The 19009-nt window shown below is 42.6% G+C and overlaps 1 protein-coding gene across 5 annotated transcripts in view; it reads left to right on the plus strand.

Moving 5' to 3' along the window:
- The window catches only part of EVL (Enah/Vasp-like), a 166171-nt gene that overhangs the window by 78780 nt on the left and 68382 nt on the right, over positions 1–19009 (plus strand). For all 5 annotated transcript variants that reach the window (XM_068398707.1, XM_068398705.1, XM_068398709.1 and 2 more), the window contains exons 2-3: positions 6741–6909; positions 13802–13979. In XM_068398707.1, coding sequence (XP_068254808.1) covers positions 6741–6909; positions 13802–13979 — 347 coding nt within the window. The remainder of the gene's footprint in view (positions 1–6740; positions 6910–13801; positions 13980–19009) is intronic.

The raw sequence follows: 19009 nt of genomic DNA on the forward strand, positions 1-19009 counted from the left end.
GCATTTCAGGCTGACGGAGGCACGGGTTGCACGGCTGGGGAGGTCTCTCTGCACAGGCAGGCAACCAGGAGTGAGTGCAAATTGAGGACTTCTGACCACTGGGTCCATGGGATGGTGTTTCAAGGAGTCCCATGAAATGGGACTCAGAAAAGCAAATAGAGATAGTGGCTGTGGCGCCTCTGTGTTATATACGAAATGGTGACTGCTGTTTTTCTAAATGTCTGCTAGAAAATATTCAGATGCCTGCATGTCATTGAGGATTGAAAGCTCCGATCTGGAGGCAAAGTCCCTGTGGGTTTCCTCTGTCCTTTAGTGTGATCAGTAGCTAGATGCTGTTGTTTCACTATGAGGTTTTGCTGCGTTGCGGAGGGAATAAGTTCTTCAGTGCTCTGGGACAGAGGTACAGTGAACGCTGGTGACACCGACTGTCCTGTGGGTTTGGTTGCAGAGGGAAGTAGACTTTGAAACGGGAGGTCCCAGAAGGAGTCAAAAGCATGACTGATGTTGTGTCTGAGAAATGAGGCTCCCAACGAGAAATGGGGTCATGAGCAAAGCTGGTGGTGAATCTCTGGTGGGAAGGCTGGAGAGCCACTGCACTACAGCAAGTTTTATCTGTAATGAGCTCAAATGTCAGATATGGCCTGTATGAGCCCAGATCACCTGAGTTGTGTTCAGAGGGTCTCCTGGGTTTTTTGTTCTGTAAATCCAGTTGTCAGAGAGAAATGTCCACTTGTTTCTATAAAGATTACTAGTGAAACACTTTCCCTGCATCCCAGTCGTTATTATATTTGTTGTAGTGAAGCCAATTAAAACGTTTAGCAAATTAGTCCATTAGAGTTTGCAGTACACTTTAAATGCTGCAGGAACATGACTTGTAGCTTACTAATTTTGAGGTTAACACAGATACATACCACACCGACCACATGTCTCCGTATACAGGATTTTGTATTTAGTTAGCTGTTTAAGCTGACATTGAGACAATTCTGTCAGCTTCTTAAATCAGCGTCAGCATCTATTTCTTGCAAGTCAAGTCTAACCACACAACTGTGACTTTCAGTAGGCAGCCTTAGTGGACAGGTAGAGCGAGATGTGTTAAATGGCTTCTGAGTTATCTATCTTGCACACTCTGTGTGCTGAGGGTTTGTTCACAGGTAGGACAAGCCTTGGGCAAAGTAGTACTAACAATTTCTGACACAAATATGGATAGTTAGATTAGCCAAAAATAGTTTTTAATTATTAATCATTTAAAGGGGAGGGAATGGATGGGAAATGGAAATTAAAAAAATAAGGTAAATGTTTGTAATAGTAGCTGTTTGCATTTCCTAAGAATACCAGAAGACAGCTCATTTGAAGGCAGGAGAATCATGAGCAGCTTGAAACAAGGTGGATCCCTAATAGGTTCACAGCATGATGGCTTGATTTCTGTCAATCAGGGGAGCTTTCACAGTTTATACTAAGTGAATTTCTGCCCCAAGGAAACAGTTGTATCTGTAAATATAAAGGATAGTGGAAGTCTCCTGGTCCAGCTGGCGTGCTAGAGTAGAGCCCACAGAATTAGGCGTTTAACCCTGAAGTTGGTTAGTTGCTGTCATTTGTTACACCTTTTGTGAGCATGATTTGGTGACCCTCCAAAAGCTGTATCACATTGCTGTGGCTCTAGCAGAAAGTATTTAAACCTCTCATATTGCCCTCTGGGTGGGCTGGTGATGGATGGGGCGTCTGGGGTAGGGCTGGGATAATGCCGTGCCACGGCAGGCTCTGCCTGGTGTCACTGTTCAGAGGTGGGCTCAGTGACTCATTATCACGCTCTGCAAAAGTTTTATTCCTGAGAAGACACCTTGTAAGCAGAGAAAACAGGTCAATGAAGGAGCAGTGCAGCTTGGCCTCTCATCTTTTTCTCAGTCTGGGACAGGAGAGAAAGCCTTGGAGACCCTTCAGACCCTCTCTACCAAAGACTTGCCTGCAAACACTATGATTTACTCCTTTTTTTCTTTTAATTCTCTGTGCCAGGTCTTTTGTGGTTCCGTCCTGAGCTTTTTGCTTCTATATTTGGATAACCCACTGGGCTAGGCAGAATGAAGCAGGAGGACTTTTCCCTGGTCTGTGCCTCCCCCACTCCCAACCTCCACAGTCATTTCTGTCATTTCATTTCCCGCTATGTTTCTTCCTCCTGTTTAATTACTTGCAGTTAGCCAGGTAATGTCAAGCAGCCTCATTAAATCTCATGTGATAATTCACAGAAATACATTTTCCCTAAGACTCCCTGTGTTATCTTTTCCATACTCCTTTGTGGCTCTTTTTTGGCTATGAGACCTTGGTAATCATAAATTTACTAAAAGCCAAGAAGAAAGGGCTGCATTTTTCAAGTTCTGCACAGACAGAAGAGGAGAGACATTTCTGGATGAAGCCACCTTCATTGCAGCACTGTCTCGAAGTACAGCCTCATTGCTACCCCCAACTGCTCTCCCCGAATGCAGTAGTCTCTGTACCTTAACTGGTACCTTTAAGCTTGATGTGACTCATTTGGGGCTGGAAGTGCTGCTGACGCCGTAGCTAGCAAAGCAAGGAGGATACAGCCCAAGCATGCCACGCAGCCCAGGCACTGTGCTTGGCTGCCCACTCTCACTGGGGCTGGGCAAGAAGGGTCAAAGTTGACCCTTTCAAGAAGGGTTAACTCCAAATTAGCTAATCTGCTCATTTGTAAAGACAAATCCTAAACAAAGAGATGGAAGACAGTGCATCAAAATGGGTTACACGAAATGAAGCAAACAGTATCACTGCAAACATATATATTGCTTTTTAATTTATAGTCTTGTAATATTGAAATAATATTCTATAAATCTCAACGACGAATGCTGGATTTTAGGTACCAGCTGTGAACGAAGGATTTCCCAGTGCCATCTGCTTCTATCATCGGATACGAAGTTAAGCAGATTTGCTTTAACTTCAGGCAAACAAGGGGTCCTGGTGCAGAGGTTTCCCATTCCATAGATGTAAAGCACTGAGGAGAAAATCTTTTCAGAATAGATAGGGGTGGTTATTAGGATTTGAGTGTAAAGGGGTCCCTAAGAAGAACCCCTTCGCCACCACATATAAGTAAGATGTCTCAAAACTGCCATGACGTACTGCAGCGCATTGGAGTAGACGTTATGCACAAACACGAACAATATTGTAATTAAGACCCCTCCAAGATGCAATTTTTATCTTTTTTGCAAGTAATTGCCTGTGGTGGAAACTCAGGTGGATGAGTCTGATGACTTGCATGTTAGTGTAACATAAAAAATCAATAGGGGAATTAGTAATATTTGGAAAGGTATGTGAAACTTGATGAATCTTCTCCAACACATACTCATTTTTCAGTAACTTTTGTGTATTCTTAGGAAAATATGGCAAGTTCTAGAAGCTACATTCATGACTTTGTGTACAAATACTAATATCTGCCAGGCTTTTCTCATGGAGAAGGAATATGACTGCACAATAGTGTGACTAAAACCCATATTTATTACCTGTTATGTGTGGTTGACATAAGTATCAATGGTGTATGGTCCCAAAAATAACAGAAAATTTTGCTGGAGCTTTGTGAAACCAACGTTGCTTGATTTACATTTAAAGTAATGGACTCTGCAGAGGGTAATAGAGAGGTTATCACTGACCTTTATAAGAGGAACGTTTTCTGGACTGTTTTCAGGAAAGCCCCTTAAAGTGGCAGTGGGAGAGTTGTGCTTTTTGTGGGTAGGACGAGTAAAGAGTCTTCAGGCATAAAGAGTTACACCTCCATTTAGGGTGAGACAGCAAGCTAGCAACGGGTCCCTGGGGGCATTTTAGGTTTTGAAAGATTGATGAAGTGCTTTGCAGGAAAGGATTCCCCTTGTGCTGTAGTTGTTTTATGTTCCTTTCTGTTATTTCACTGGAGGCCAGACAACAAACATAATCCTGTTTCCATTTAAATGAATGATGAAAAACTTCCATTCACTGCAGGGAGAGCAGGGATTGAGCTTGATGTCTTGCTTTATGTTACAGTAACAATTGGTTGTCATGCATTAAATATTGCTCCGTATTTCAATCATGAGGTTGTAGAGCAGTTCTTTGCTGCAGTTTTCGACGGCAGCAAAGTCTGAAGGCAAAGTTGCTGTATCTGTTGGCATCTGGACACAGCATTACAAATAACACCATGGTAAGGCCCTCATGTCTGTATGGTTAGGTGTGTTCTTTGTTGTAAGTAGGGATAATTTAATTAATTTTGACTAATTAAGGAGCCCATGGCAATTGTGGGTTACAAAATTCATCTGAAACGGAGACAACATTGGGTCCCAGGCTTGCTCTGATGAAGCCGTACTCTCGCTTACTTTAGTACTCTGGGGCTTGTAGCGACTAGCAAGGCGTGAGGAGAAGGAGCCGGTGTCACACTGGCTGAGTGTGACTCTCCTGGGGACCATGTTTTCTGGGAGCCCGCTGGCTCGCTGGGCCCGGGGTTGCTGTGGCCTGGGGCAGCTGATGCTCCCCCCAGCTCTGGAGCTGGAGGTGGCACGAGACCCCTGGTAGCACAGGCAGGTGGGCACCATCCAGCCACAGGACCGCACCAGAGCTTATTTTTCACCATTCCACTTCCACATGGCAAAGCTAATCCAGTGTACTTGCCTTTTTGCTGGTGCATTTCTCTCCCATCCTCCCCATCTGTGAATCCAAGGCAGAGTGAGCATCCCCAGGCAGGTCTGGAGGATGCAGGCAATGCTGTCACTGCTGCCAGTCTGCGGCTCTCGCACGAGTTGGAGGATTAGGCAGGCTGGAGCGAGCTCAAATCCCTCAGCTGCTAGGATGAGATATGGAGAAGCTGCCACGAGACATTAGTTTGCCTTAAAAAAAAAGGGATGGAGAGGTATTTGCTGGGTAAGTACATCAGCAAAGGTGCAGCTGTTCTCCAGGTATCTCGTGTAACAAAGCAACAGCAACTGGTGGATGAACTTGATTTTATAAATTCTGAAGAATATAAATAAAATAATGTTTAGTCTTTCTGATCTGAATATATTGCTCCCGTAACAGAATCTAACTGTTTCCATAAAAATACAATTTACTCTGAATTTTCTTACCTTGTTCTTTATGGAGATGTCTGCCAGCTTTGTTGCTCCCTCTGTAAAGGCTGTGAAGAGTTTTCAGGCTCTTACCCACAGCCTGGAGGAGGTCTGTGGGCTACCTGGAGGCTAAGTGAAGTGACGGATAAAACAAGCCAGAGTCAATAGGCTTTAGTGTACAATGGGGGATGCACCTGCCTTGGAAATCATTTTGAGACCCACAAATCAGAAAAGATTGAAAATTACTTCTGTAATCTACCCAGATCCTCTTAATACTTAGAGTAACGTGCTCCCTTTCATTAAAATGATGACAGTGATGGGGTCAGATGGGTTTGGGTTTACAGCAGTTGGTATAATTTACAAGGGGTGTAATGTGGCATGGTGGCAGTGCAGCGATATGGTTTAGGACCACCCAGGAGCTTCTTGTGTCTTTGTGTGCAAGTGAGGCATTACTGAGGCAAAACCAAAAGAAAGTATATGCGAGAGTGGGAAAAAAAGGATCTGTGTGCAAAGCAGATTACCAGTTGATATTGCATTGCCAAAAATGATTTAATATGCCTTGGGCTAAGGAAGGGGGATATATAGAAATATATATAGGTCTAAAGTTAATAGGATGGTCATGAACTTAAGATTTTTGCAGGACATAAATCCTAACAGTTTTATTTAGGCCTAAGATGCGCTCTTTGCTTGTTGAAAATCCCTGTTACATTTGAAGATCTCAAACCTCCAAAATTTGGAGGTTTCATTTTTTACTTTGTGTAAGGAACTCTTATTTCCTCTGGTGTAAGGAATGTGGCTGGGAAGTCAGGAGAGCGGGATTTGACATCCTGATCTGTATTGACATGTCACCTCAGCAGTATTTGCCAGTGGCATTTCTTGCATGTGAAAGGTGTGTTTTAGCACAAACCTAGTATACGTGTATTAGTCACGAATATGCAAGCAAGAGGTAAAGAACTAATGAATTTCTGTGAATCTACAGAAGAAAAATAGTTATTAGTGCTATACAAAATAATGGCTGTGTACTTTAACACTGGAATGCAGACATTCGTGGATTCCCTTTCCCACTTTCTTTGCTACTAGGATGAAGGAAAAAAGTTCCTGTGTGTTTTGCACCGTGTATTCCGGCGCTTCTAAGTGCGTCAGAGGGACTGGGTATTAGGCGTCAGCTGGATTAGCATAATTGATTTCTTCAGTTTACCTAACACGGCTTTTGGTTCAAGGTCTGCTTGCTTCCAGTTTTAAATGTGTAACCCAGCTGTGGATGTCACGTTTATTTTGTCAGTAAGCTGTAAAATATTAGTAAGTTTTCATGCAAATGTGAAAGGCTTCACTTGCCAATAGGTACATAAAATAAATGGAGCATTCATGCTGTTGGACAGTTTTCATAATGTTTGTGTCATACAGGTTATTCCTTAGGGCCTAATATTTTTATATAAAATAGATTATCTGTTCAAAACAGCAGCATACTGGAGATTTTTGAGTCTATGAACACATACATGCCAGCTTTAATTTAACAGGCAGATTGTATTCAAAGGATTAGCAGATCTCGTATGAAACATATGTTGTAAGTAGTTCTGATAATTTCTGTTGGTTTCTTTTCCTTTAGATGTTTTCGGTAGCACGCAGCAAATTCACTGTTTTTTTTCCTGATTTTGTTATTTTGCTCTCCAGTGAACAGAGTATTTGCCAAGCCCGGGCTTCAGTTATGGTCTATGACGATACCAGTAAGAAATGGGTGCCAATCAAACCTGGACAGCAGGGATTCAGCAGAATCAACATATACCACAACACGGCCACTAACACCTTCAGGGTAGTTGGAGTTAAACTGCAAGATCAACAAGTGAGTAACTGCATCGAGTTTCCTGTAAATTAACCTTTGATCTCGTTTGATACCATCAGTTCTATACTTAATGCAGTCTAGCAACATTTCCTGCTCCCTGCAAGGTGCCTACGAGTCTGTTTCCTCCAGCAATTCAGATTTTGTATATTTTTTTGTGCACAGAACGTCTCATAATTTATTACTGCTTATTTGCAAACAGAACTTTTGGTAAATGCCAGAGATTTTAATGTTATTTTTCCCTCTGCATTTTTTTTTTGAAATGAGTCTTGTTTCATTCTGCAGGCTTTGCTCTCAGCTCCCCCTGATTTACTTTTTGCTCATTTTCAGTACTCTGTATAAAAAAGAAAAATAAATCAATCGTTCTGCACTGCCACCTCACAAAGCGCAGTTGTTACATTGCTGTGATAAGTAATTAGTTCCTCATAATGCATTTTAAAATCCTAGGTGCACACTGTGATCTGATTTACGGCAGCCTAAGTCCGCTTGTACCCAAGTACCTCCTTGGGTATTAAAGGAGTTATATGGGATTTAGCTAATCAGAACTGGGATCAGACCCTCCTCGGCCACGGGCTCCCGGCAGCTTGGCTCGCGGGCGTGCTGGGCAGTGCGCGCCATCCATAACCAAATGTCATGTTTAGAGCCTAAATTACAAAAACAAGCTTGGAGGGGAGTAGCGATGCTATATTGTCGTGCCATTTGCATTTTAGAGCAGACATTTGGGAGTTGGGGACTCCCTCTGTGTGTTGCAGTGAGGACGGTGCGGCGGTGGCAGCCCAGCCTGCCTGAGCTGCCTGCCTCCTGCGCTCACCTTGAGCCCTCAGCCTGGCAGAAGAGTCAGAAGAAAGAGGGTGATTGATTTTCTGTTCGTTCAGAGAGCGGCGTTGCCTCCTGGGAAGGTGTGACGAGCACCGCCACCAGCACAACACGGGGAGGGGCAGGGCAAGCCAAGCTTAGCCAAACTAAGCCAAGCCTAGCCTAGCCTAGCCTAGCCTAACCAAGCCAAGCTGGAGAGCGGGAGCCGGGGCACCGTGACCTCTCAGCTCCCACCAAGTGTTAAATTGACCGATCTGCTCATGGAAATGCAGATGATGTCCCTCAGCTGTCAGCTGAGTGATGCTTAGGGCAATTGGAAAAGCTGGTCAGGTTGCTTAGTAGAAGTGTTAGTACCCTTGCAACGCTGTCCGTATACACAGGCGTCATTTTGAAAAAGGAGAAGCAGAATAGAAACAGGTGGGGGTTTTAGCACATCAGTTTTCAGCTCCTTGCAGTGCCCTTTTGAAAACATCTGTCTTGCCTTTTGCTGCTGCTTATATCCTTCTCGGCAGAGCAAAGGTGATATATTAATGCAGTTCCATTTCAAAAATAGAAGATATTTTCAAAAATAAATGATATACAGTGGCTTCTTACTTGTGAAAGCCAGTACTGCTTTGTAAAAGGCCATGTTAGCTGTTGTTTTACGTAGCCAGCAGGTGAATGTAAATGATTTTCATGTGACCACAATCTAAGATGAGTCTGAATAGCTGGTGTTAAACAAGCAAAAGTCATGAAGTCTACATATATATGTAAGGGAGACTATGTACCAGAGGTCTGTCTTAATCAGAGTATACAATTTAAAGAGTAGGATATATTAAAGAGTCAAATCTTGATCTGTCCTTTAAACATGTTTTGCATTAACTGTAACACTGCGTTTGCTTGCAAATGTTTCTACTTACAAAGAGGCTGCATGCCATCTAAAAATCATCTCAATTCAGAAGGAAACAGAGACAATAATATATTTTTCTAGAGTTTAAAGGCTAAAAATCCTCCCTCAAACAAACGAAAAAGTACAGGTTACCTTAGTCACTTAAAATGTCTAAAAGGAAGTATTCACCTTAAATATGATTACAAAAATCCAGTGTTATGAATAAAGTAAATTCAAGGCAGCGTAGCATAGTAGTATTAAAAGGAATGTTCTGAAAGTCTCAAGATTCAGAATTCAATATCTTTTATATGAGTCTCACATGGAATCATAAGCTTGCTAGGCTTGCTAAGTATTTGCATTTAAAGAGAACAAAAATGAATTTCAGTTAAAATAATTCTCTGTACAAGCCATTTCATGCTTGCTCTCCGGTTGTTCTAAATCACACTGAAAGTGAGGTTTTAGTAAAAGCTGTTGCTTTGCCAGGAAAGCCATGTTTTTCTGAAAAGGACCAATCTTCAGCTAATATGTGCTTTGGCATATAATGAAGCTACACAGATTTCCAAGAGTTGGGAACTAGTTTAAAATACGTAGCACAACAATACCACAGAGGAACAGTAGTAAGTTTTATTACATACTGTTTGGCAAGGCACAGACTACAGTAATCTTCATGACTTCGCCCCTGCCTGCCTTTAACGTTTCCCTTTTAATTTTTGTTGTTTTATATTACACCTCTAATAATTTATCTCTCTAATTTTCATCCTCTTTTTTTTCTTCACGTATCTTCTTCTGTAGGCTCCTTTTGTTGTCTTTGTCTATCTGCCTTTCTGTTTTCTAGCCCTTTTTTAGTGCATGTGTTAGTGTTTATGATACTGTCTTCTCATTCTGCTTACCTTATCTGTGTTATCGTCTTCTCTAGCTGACTGTGTCTAAAAAATTCACCACAAAGAAATATGGGTTTTAGAGTGGCAGAACTTGAGCATCATTCTCACCACCGGGAATTGGTCACCCGATCTCTTGTTCTCCTTTTGTGTCTGGGTGACGTGCTCATCACAGGCTCGCGTGCAGCAGCAGCACAAAGTTACAGACCAGCAGTGCGTGAATTCCCCTTTCTGCTCTGCACAGACGTGCCCATTTGCATAGACGCATGCTGGCATGAGCGATGATCTTCAGAAAACCAGAAGTAAACTTTTGAAGCTTTGAAGTAGCCACAGAGGCCAGAACTGGTTTGAAGCTAAGGCCAGATCTGTATTACAATCACTTGATGTCATGAGCTTTGATGTTTCCTTGCAGCCTTCATTTTCTCGAAACCCAACAGTCACAAGCAGTTTGCCCCCGTGTTGCGACTTGCCAGCTGTCGTTATAACCTAGCCTGTTGTAAAGGTGAAGTATGTTAGCTTCAGTCACCACGCAAGAAGTTCACAAAGCTAAAAACATACAAGTGGTCCATCTTTATGGCTTAGCTGACAAACAGTAGCTCCCCAGTTTGGAGTCCTGATCAATGGAGGGTTTAAAATGGTTTTTGTATTAAGTGATTTCAGCTCAGCATGATCTCATCACCGAAAGGCATGTGATGAACAAATAGGCAGGGAGGAGGGTGCAAGTCAAAAGTGAATCATATCTCCTGAGGGTTTGGTGTATTGATGTGGCTAAGAAGTGAATGTAAAAACAGGGCCTTGGGGCAGGTGGGACATTCTACATTAGAGCCTAAGCCAAAACTGAAACAGGGACAGCATTCTTGAGATATAAACTAAACCTCATTTTTTTGAAAAATAAAGAACCAGTTAATCACTGCTGTAACTTACTAGAAGCTGGTCAGGTTTGTGTCTGCTTACAGAAATAAAGAATCTGGCCTCAACTGTCGCAGTTTTTAGCTGCTACACCATATCCTCCCTTGTTTTAGCAATCATATGACTGCTCCCCGTGAGAGGAGTCTGAGCGCTGGGAGCGCGGCAGACCCCGAGCTGATAACAAACTTCTGACCCATTTCATACTCTGGAGAAACCAGCAAATGTCTTGCTCTGGTTCAATAAGCAAGAGTATGGGCGGTAAGACTTGTGCGGGAGCTCTTCCCATGACCTGGATTGTGGTTGCACCTCAGATGTGGTCCTGAAGCCCCCTCGATCCCTCTAGCCCCGTTCCTGTGAGTCCTCTCAAACCCCACCATCATTGCTGCTGACAATTTATAACTCAGCAGCCTACAGACTGCAGTCAAAGGCAAGGACTTCTTGGTTTTGAGCTTTTTCATAGATCCCAAAATTCACTGCCTGCCCCAGAGAGCCTACACTTGAAACTGAGGTGGAAGGGTGAAGGAGAGTACCAGGTGGAAGTGAAGCAAATCTTTTTTTTAACATTATAGTGATGGGAACATTGAAAGGTGTCAATGTATTAATACTATGCACAATTGGTCTGTAAAACTCCTTGCCATGGGAGATAATTGAAATCCAGAATTTAACAAGATTCAAAACAACACAGACATTTATATCAGTAACAAGCCTACTTTGTTTCAGGATAGAAAATATTAAAAGGGGTTGGAAAGAAAAAAAAAATCAGCACATAAAATGTCCCGTTTCAGCTTTTAAGACAAACTCTAGATAAACTGTTACAGGAAGAATTGTTTGTTACAGACAAATCTGTTACTTCTTTCTGCAAGATTTCCAGTAAGTTTCTCCAATTCACATTACAGGCTGCAACGGAGGATGAAAAGATGAACCACTGGTCTGCTCAGCATGGCAGATACCTTCCCATGTGCCTTCCCTTAGAAGGGATTGGAAGACTTTAAATTGGTACATGCTAAAACTGTTGGGTTAGTAATCCAGGCATGGGTCTACTTGATGCTCCAGAGACCCCTTGAGTGTGAGCAACATCGGTACAGGCTTTCCCAATGTTCAGTAGTAGAGTGGGGGTGATGTCACCATTTTTTAAGAGGAAAGGGCTATCTAAGCTGTCAGCTATAGGAGTGAGTTCATGGCTTTGCTGTAACAGGAGCAGCATGGTTTCCACGTTGATCTGGTTGGTGTGGGTGGCTTCCCATGCAGCATGCTGGCGATGTGGTTCCCATTTTCAGGGGACCAACTCTTGGGAACCTGTTTACCAAACATAGGCTGCCCTGATCTCCCTTTGGATCACAGGTCAGGAACCTCTCTATGAAATGTGACCAAAAAAAAGCAGTGTAGGTCTGATTGCTGGCCAGTGCATCTACATGGAAACTTAATAATGATACTGGTTTGAGAGCAACACTTAGACCAGGTAGCTGGTGTTCAATAACCATCAGGATAAATTATGCCTAAAGCTAGACCAAGTATTTAAAGACTATTTGCTATGTCACTGCTTAATGCTGGCTCAGGTAAGTAATATGCACTATAGAAATAAAGTATATCTGTAATTATCTACTGGTGTGGTGGCTTCTTTGATGGTTTCTATAATTTTTTTATATATTAATATAGTATAGTTATCAGACATCTGTTAACTAGCTATATCAATGAGACAATGTCATCCTTCAAAAACAGGAATGTGTGAAAAACAATTTTCTCCTTATGTATTAGGTGCTTGTCTAATGTTTTTCTGCCAGTTTACATTGGCAATCCACTGAAAAGTCGAAACTCAGAGTTAGGAGTCATTCATCTTTGAAATTAGTTTTAAAACTCTTGCTTTTATAATGGAGAAGAATTGTCAATCATTTAGCAAAAATATTAGTCTAATTAAATATGCTGGAATTTTTTAGATGCAATAGTAGTACTAACAGAAAACTTTCCAAAGTACCGGTCAATCAGACTGCAAAACAGATGTAATGGTAGGTTTGCTGGTGTGTGGGGTCCACCTGTAGCAATAAATACTGTGTACAGCATTTATTACTTACTGGGTCTCTGTTCCCTTGTCTTCTGCTGTTGCTCCCATCTTACCAAGCCCAGGATGCTGCACTCACCATAAAAGTGAGCTCCTGGACAGCATGCAGCAAGGTCCCTCATCCTTCTCCTGTACACCAGTGTCCAGCCCACCTAATTTACAGATGAGCCGTATAAACTACTTTGATGAAGGATTTTGATTGATTGGCTTTCAGCAAGGACCAGAAATTGTGGGATTGTTTGGTCTCTTGATAAAACACCATCCAAGATAAGTCAATTTGTAGAGACAATCTTGAATATTCAAAACCAGTTTTGCAATATTTGAATAATGAACTTCAGACTTTACCTGCTCATAATTTTCTCTGTCCCTGGTTCCCTTCTGCCTCTGTGGACTGGTGAAGAGGGAACCTCCATTTCCTACTCCTTCTCTGTTTTCAGCTGCACTGTATGTGTTTATTAGAATAATTATGGTCCTTTCTGTTGGGATTTTGTTTCTTAAATTTGCATCACAACAGTGTGCCACTGTCAGCCCACAGATGGGTATCTCGGGGTGCTGTCACTGCCATGGGTCCTTCTGACTTATTAGTGGTGCGGTGGACACTCCTGCCTCTCCACTTGGAGATACTGCAGCTTATGTTTTTAGCATTGGAGGTTTCTGGTCGGATCCCAGGTGTACTGTGTAGCTGGGTGTCCCATGTGCCCTGCCAAAGGACAAACAGGGCATTGTATTTAGCAGATTAAATCAAAACATACAGAAACACCCTTCTGCTGCAGTCACCCTTTACCTGGAAATTATAGCATGTACAGCAAGGGTGGAGGTGGGAGAGGAAATATTTAGTTGTCTGGTTTTGTCATTGCCTGTCTGATTCTAGAGAAAAACTCTCTCAGTGTAAGAAGCTGGTGATGATCAGGTGCATGGGAGGAGAAGAGCAGAGCCAGTGCAATGAGTTGAACATTTATCTGCTGTGGGGCTGGGTTAGTGCCAAGAGCTCTGTCTGGCTCTTTTCCTGACAGTTGTGCGTGATCATCCCCCAAAAGATGGCAACAGCTGCTGGCCCTGGCTCCCGACATCTGTCTGCAGTATCTGCACAGCTGTATCCTGCGGAGGTGCTGTAGAAAACACGAGCAGGTAGTAGATTTTGCAAAACTAGCGTGCAAGTCCCTGAGGCTGAATTGAACCATTGTAAATCTCACCCCCAGATGTGGGTCTTCTGTCATCAAAACACACGCTGCCTTACCATACAGCCATACAGGATCTGCCGTCTGAATTGCCTCTACCAATTTAATTAACCTTTAGCAAAGGGTTGAGTTTTTTTCCCACTGAAAACAGAACTATTTTTAATCTTCCCCCCTCTCTTTCAAATCACAGGTAGTGATTAATTACTCAATTGTGAAAGGACTGAAGTACAATCAAGCAACACCTACCTTTCATCAATGGCGCGATGCACGGCAGGTCTATGGCTTGAATTTTGCAAGCAAAGAAGAGGCTACTACGTTCTCCAATGCAATGCTGTTTGCTCTGAATATCATGAACTCACAAGATGGAGGTAAATTAGTAGCCACTATGCTCTTTAGTAATCTGTGACATTTTACAGTGCTTGTTATCAATCACCCAGTGCAGTTGTATTGGATAATATGCCATTAGAAAACACTTTATAAAAAACATTGGTCTCTGGTAGACAGCCTTGAAATCAGCGTTTGCAGTGGTATGAATTGTTTGTGTTTTCTGATTTTATTCACCTTCCTTCTAATTTTTCATTGTGCCTCAACTCATGATAGGGAATCAATGGTTATTTGGGAATGCCTCGGCAGGCAGGTAGCCCCACTGATTTATGTGGATCTGTGTATGCATTGTGTTACATGTAACATGGCAGAATGTAACTTTAAATAAACAAAAGCTAGAGTAAAATTAGCAGAATTTTATGAGGTAGAACTCAGAGCTGGTATTTCCAGTGTGTTGAGTGTCAGCTATAGGCTTTGGCTCTTGTGGGCCAGCTTTCAAAAAGGAGTGTGTGGCATCTCAGTTATTTCATAAGGTGAAATGCAAAGGCCTGTTCTCTGGACGTTGACTGATGTTACAAAGTACTGTATTAACTGCAGTTGAAGTTTGTGGTGAACTTTACTGTTCTGTGAAATTGTCATTGCACTAGCTCGACGAGGGCCCAAAATAAAGTCCTGGTTTCTCAATGGAAACCAGTTTCTGGTCTGCAGTATCTGTATGAGTACAGTTATACAGTTATACTGAATACAGTACTGCCCTCAGTTACAGCCTATGACCTCTCTGCAGCTCCTGGGCTGGCAACAGAAAGCAATCCTTGTGTGGTGTCTTTTTTCCTGCAAAATATACACCACAGCCCTATTTTCCATTTGAAAACACAGTGAGTCAAGGTTTACATCACTTGCTGCCGTCCAGGTTTAACTGCAGTGTTCACTGGCGATGGACAGCAGCTCTCTAGAGAGCTCTCTCAATACACAAATAAGTCTTGCTAAAAGGTGTATTTGTAATATAAAAGTTCATATTTTTTTGTTTTGCTATTTCCATTCATCCTATTAAGCTGGCAAATGCAAAAGTTATCAAAAATCAGTAAATTTCTTAAATCCTGAGCTATATTTAGAAGTACTGAGAACTGAATTCCACCCTCTTCAGCTTGAACTTTTTCAGCTCTAGTTGTGCCACAGCAGGAGACTTCAGGAGGAAATCTGGCCAACACTCACCAGTCCTAAACTCATGCAAGTCTGAAGAGTACAGAGCTCTTTGGCTGCTCATATGTGCTCAACCCTTTTAGACCACCAGATGAGACTCCAAAATTTGGATACTTTGGCTATGGTCTTGATGTAGTGATTGTTTTAATGTCTATGATGAGTCTGCCTTTCTTCTGAAAGCCCTTAAGATTGTTTTTTTTTTTTTCCCATCTGTCTCCTCCTGTCAAAGGGAAGGGGATTTTTGCAGGATTTTGAAGTTGTTCCAGGGAGGTGCCTTGTGGAAACATGAATCTCAAGATGAGAATTTATTGCTCTGAGGCTAAAATGAAAGAAACTATCTTAAAGTGGATACTTTAACTATGTTAGCTACTCCTAGCAAAGAACAACAGGTGGTTTTAAGAAAGTATTTTGCGTACTTGAAAAGCTTAGTAGATTTCTGAGAAGTTTATGAATATACATAAAATAATAATTTGCATTTTGAGGCATATTCTTTTATTCATATACTTAGCACACCAAAGTGTGTTAGATGCTTTACAGACCTAAGATCCAGCCCATGCTGAGGAGCTTGCATTTAATGTTTGTAGTTGTCACATAGACAGACATGAATTAGGTCACAGCTGAAAAAATTTTATATGTTCTTTTCTAGAAAAAAACATGGTCTGGTAAACATTGAGTCTTCAACAACCCCTTTCTCTCATCCATAAAGTGTTGAAAGTGTCAAAGATTGCCAGTTGTCCCATTCTTTACAGCTGAGCTTATCAAAAACTGAAATTTGGTTTAAAGGGAATTTCAGAATTTGTGTTTTTTTTAAAAAAAAACTCTGATTCTATGAAACAAATTCCCCAAATGTCAATTTTTATCAAAATTAATTTTTTTAATTACAAAATTTATTTCTCTAAATATTTCTCTTTAACATTTTATTAGCTACAAATTGATAATAGAGTATATTGAGGACTTTTATATCATCATAAGTTTCCCAGTTATTGAAATGATCTCAGTGTGCAGGTTGACAGCAAAAGTACATAATGGATATAAGGTATAAAATGTTTTTTCAGATCTGCTCTTCTAGGCTCATATAGTGCATAAGCTTTTGTGGGCATGAATTAATGCAAATAGGAATTCACACAAACACACATATCCCTATATCTTTTGAGGCACAGCCACTGCCTGCGTACCCCATCCATTCTGCTGCCTGCATGCTGCATTAGGGTTTGCTTTTTCATATGGAAAAATCATTAAGAAAAAAAAAGTATTATTTATTATATCTATGCATCCATGTATTAAAGTTGCTCACGTGCTTATGGAGATGGATGACAGCTTTAAGGAGTGCATTTGTACACACAGAACTGCTCACACACTAATAAAATCCTCAACCAAAAACGGAGAGTTAAACACAGGTTCCCTCTGGCACATTTGTAGTACAGAATACCCTGTCTATCTGCTAGCTCTGCAGTTTGGGATATGCTACGTGCACTACTTGGGATGTGCTATTTCTAATGTTTACTTGTTTCACATATTCCCTGCTGAGACATTATTGTGTTTAGGTACTCCTAATCTTCCCATAGTTGGATATAGATTCTGCCTTCCATGACTTCTTCTCCCTTCGTTCTACCTCCCACTTGCACAGGCTAAAATTAATCATGGTAGACTATAGCAGAAAATCTGAGACTGAATTATCTGTTCAGCAGACGTGGAGTCAGGGTACTGGAACACTTGGGAAAATAGCTAGTCTTAGTCACAAAGAATGGTGTGAGTTTTTGAATGGCACATTAAGCTGAATTAGTTTCAAAAAATGATAGCAGTCCATGTTTTGGGAAGTTGGAAATAATTTTTAGGCAGTGCTGACTTTCAAATGAATGAGTCATTTCAAATGAATATACAGTTATGAACTAGTGTTGAGAATTACTGTACTGTCCCACTTCTTCACGAGAGAGACTACGATACCGAGATTACCTGCAAATACATTGCAGGTAAAGCCAACACTAGAGGCAATGTAGGCCCACTGATGAATGAGGTGGGGGTCCTGGAGACAGAGGATAAAAAGAAGGCGGAGTTACTGAATGCCTTCTTTGCCTCTGTCTATACTGCTGGAGGCTGTCCTGAGGAGCCCCGGACCCCTGAGGCCTCAGAAGAAGTCAGGATAGAGGAGGAATCTGTCTTGGTTGATGAGGGCTGGGTCAGGGACCAATTAAGCAACCTGGACGTCCATAAATCCATGGGCCCTGATGGGATGCACCCGCGGGTGCTGAGGGAGCTGGCGGAAGTCATTGCTAGGCCACTCTCCATCATCTTTGCTAAGTCATGGGCAACGGGAGAGGTGCCTGAGGACTGGAGGAAAGCGAATGTCACTCCAGTCTTCAAAAAGGGCAAGAAGGAGGACCCGGGGAACTATAGACCGGTCAGCCTCACCTCCATCCCCGGAAAGGTGATGGAACAACTTGTTCTTGGTGCTGTCTCTAGGCACATCAAGGATAGGGGGATCATTAGGGGCACTCAGCATGGCTTCACCAACGGGAAGTCATGCTCAACCAACTTGATAGCCTTTTATGAGGATGTTACCCGGTGGATAGATGATGGTAAAGCTGTGGATGTGGTCTATCTCGATTTCAGTAAAGCGTTTGACACGGTCTCCCACAGCATCCTCGCAGCTAAACTGGGGAAGTGTGGTCTGGATGATCGGGTAGTGAGGTGGATTGTGAACTGGCTGAAGGAAAGAAGCCAGAGAGTGGTGATCAATGGGACAGAGTCCAGTTGGAGGTCTGTGTCTAGCGGAGTCCCGCAAGGGTCGGTACTGGGACCAGTTCTATTCAATATATTCATTAATGACTTGGATGAGGGAATAGAGTGCACTGTCAGCAAGTTCGCTGATGACACAAAACTGGGAGGAGTGGCTGACACACCGGAAAGCTGCGCAGCCATTCAGAGGGACCTGGACAGGCTGGAGAGTTGGGCGGGGAGAAATTTAATGAAATATAACAAGGGCAAGTGTAGAGTCCTGCATCTGGGCAAGAACAACCCCATGTACCAGTACAAGTTGGGGGCAGAGCTGTTGGAGACCAGCGTAGGGGAAAAGGACCTGGGGGTCCTAGTGGACAACAGGATGACCATGAGCCAGCAGTGTGCCCTTGTGGCCAAGAAGGCCAATGGCATCCTGGGGTGTATTAGAAGGGGTGTGGTCAGCAGGTTGAGAGAGGTTCTCCTCCCCCTCTACTCTGCCCTGGTGAGGCCGCATCTGGAATATTGTGTCCAGTTCTGGGCCCCTCAGTTCAAGAAGGACAGGGAACTGCTAGAGAGAGTCCAGCGCAGAGCCACGAAGATGATTAAGGGAGTGGAACATCTCCCTTATGAGGAGAGGCTGAGGGAGCTGGGTCTCTTTAGCTTAGAGAAGAGGAGACTGAGGGGTGACCTCATTAATGTTTATAAATATGTAAAGGGCAAGTGTCAAGAGGATGGAGCCAGGCTCTTCTCAGTGACATCCCTTGACAGGACAAGGGGCAATGGGTGCAAGCTGGAACACAGGAGGTTCCACTTAAATATGAGGAAAAACTTCTTTACGGTGAGGGTGACCGAACACTGGAACGGGCTGCCCAGAGAGGTTGTGGAGTCTCCTTCTCTGGAGACATTGAAAACCCGCCTGGATGCGTTCCTGTGTGATATGGTCTAGGCAATCCTGCCCCGGCAGGGGGATTGGACTAGATGATCTTTCGAGGTCCCTTCCAATCCCTAACATTCTGTGATTCTGTGATTCTGTGATTCTGTAAGATCATTCACTGCAGGCGCTGATCTCCCTGTGCTGATGACATGGGGCACTAGTGAAAACTAAACCAAGTGCTTCGTTAAATGCCTCAAGTTAAACGGGCTGAATCAGATCCTA

This window comes from Nyctibius grandis, chromosome 4 (genome assembly GCF_013368605.1).
Source record: "Nyctibius grandis isolate bNycGra1 chromosome 4, bNycGra1.pri, whole genome shotgun sequence".
NCBI lineage: Eukaryota > Metazoa > Chordata > Aves > Nyctibiiformes > Nyctibiidae > Nyctibius > Nyctibius grandis.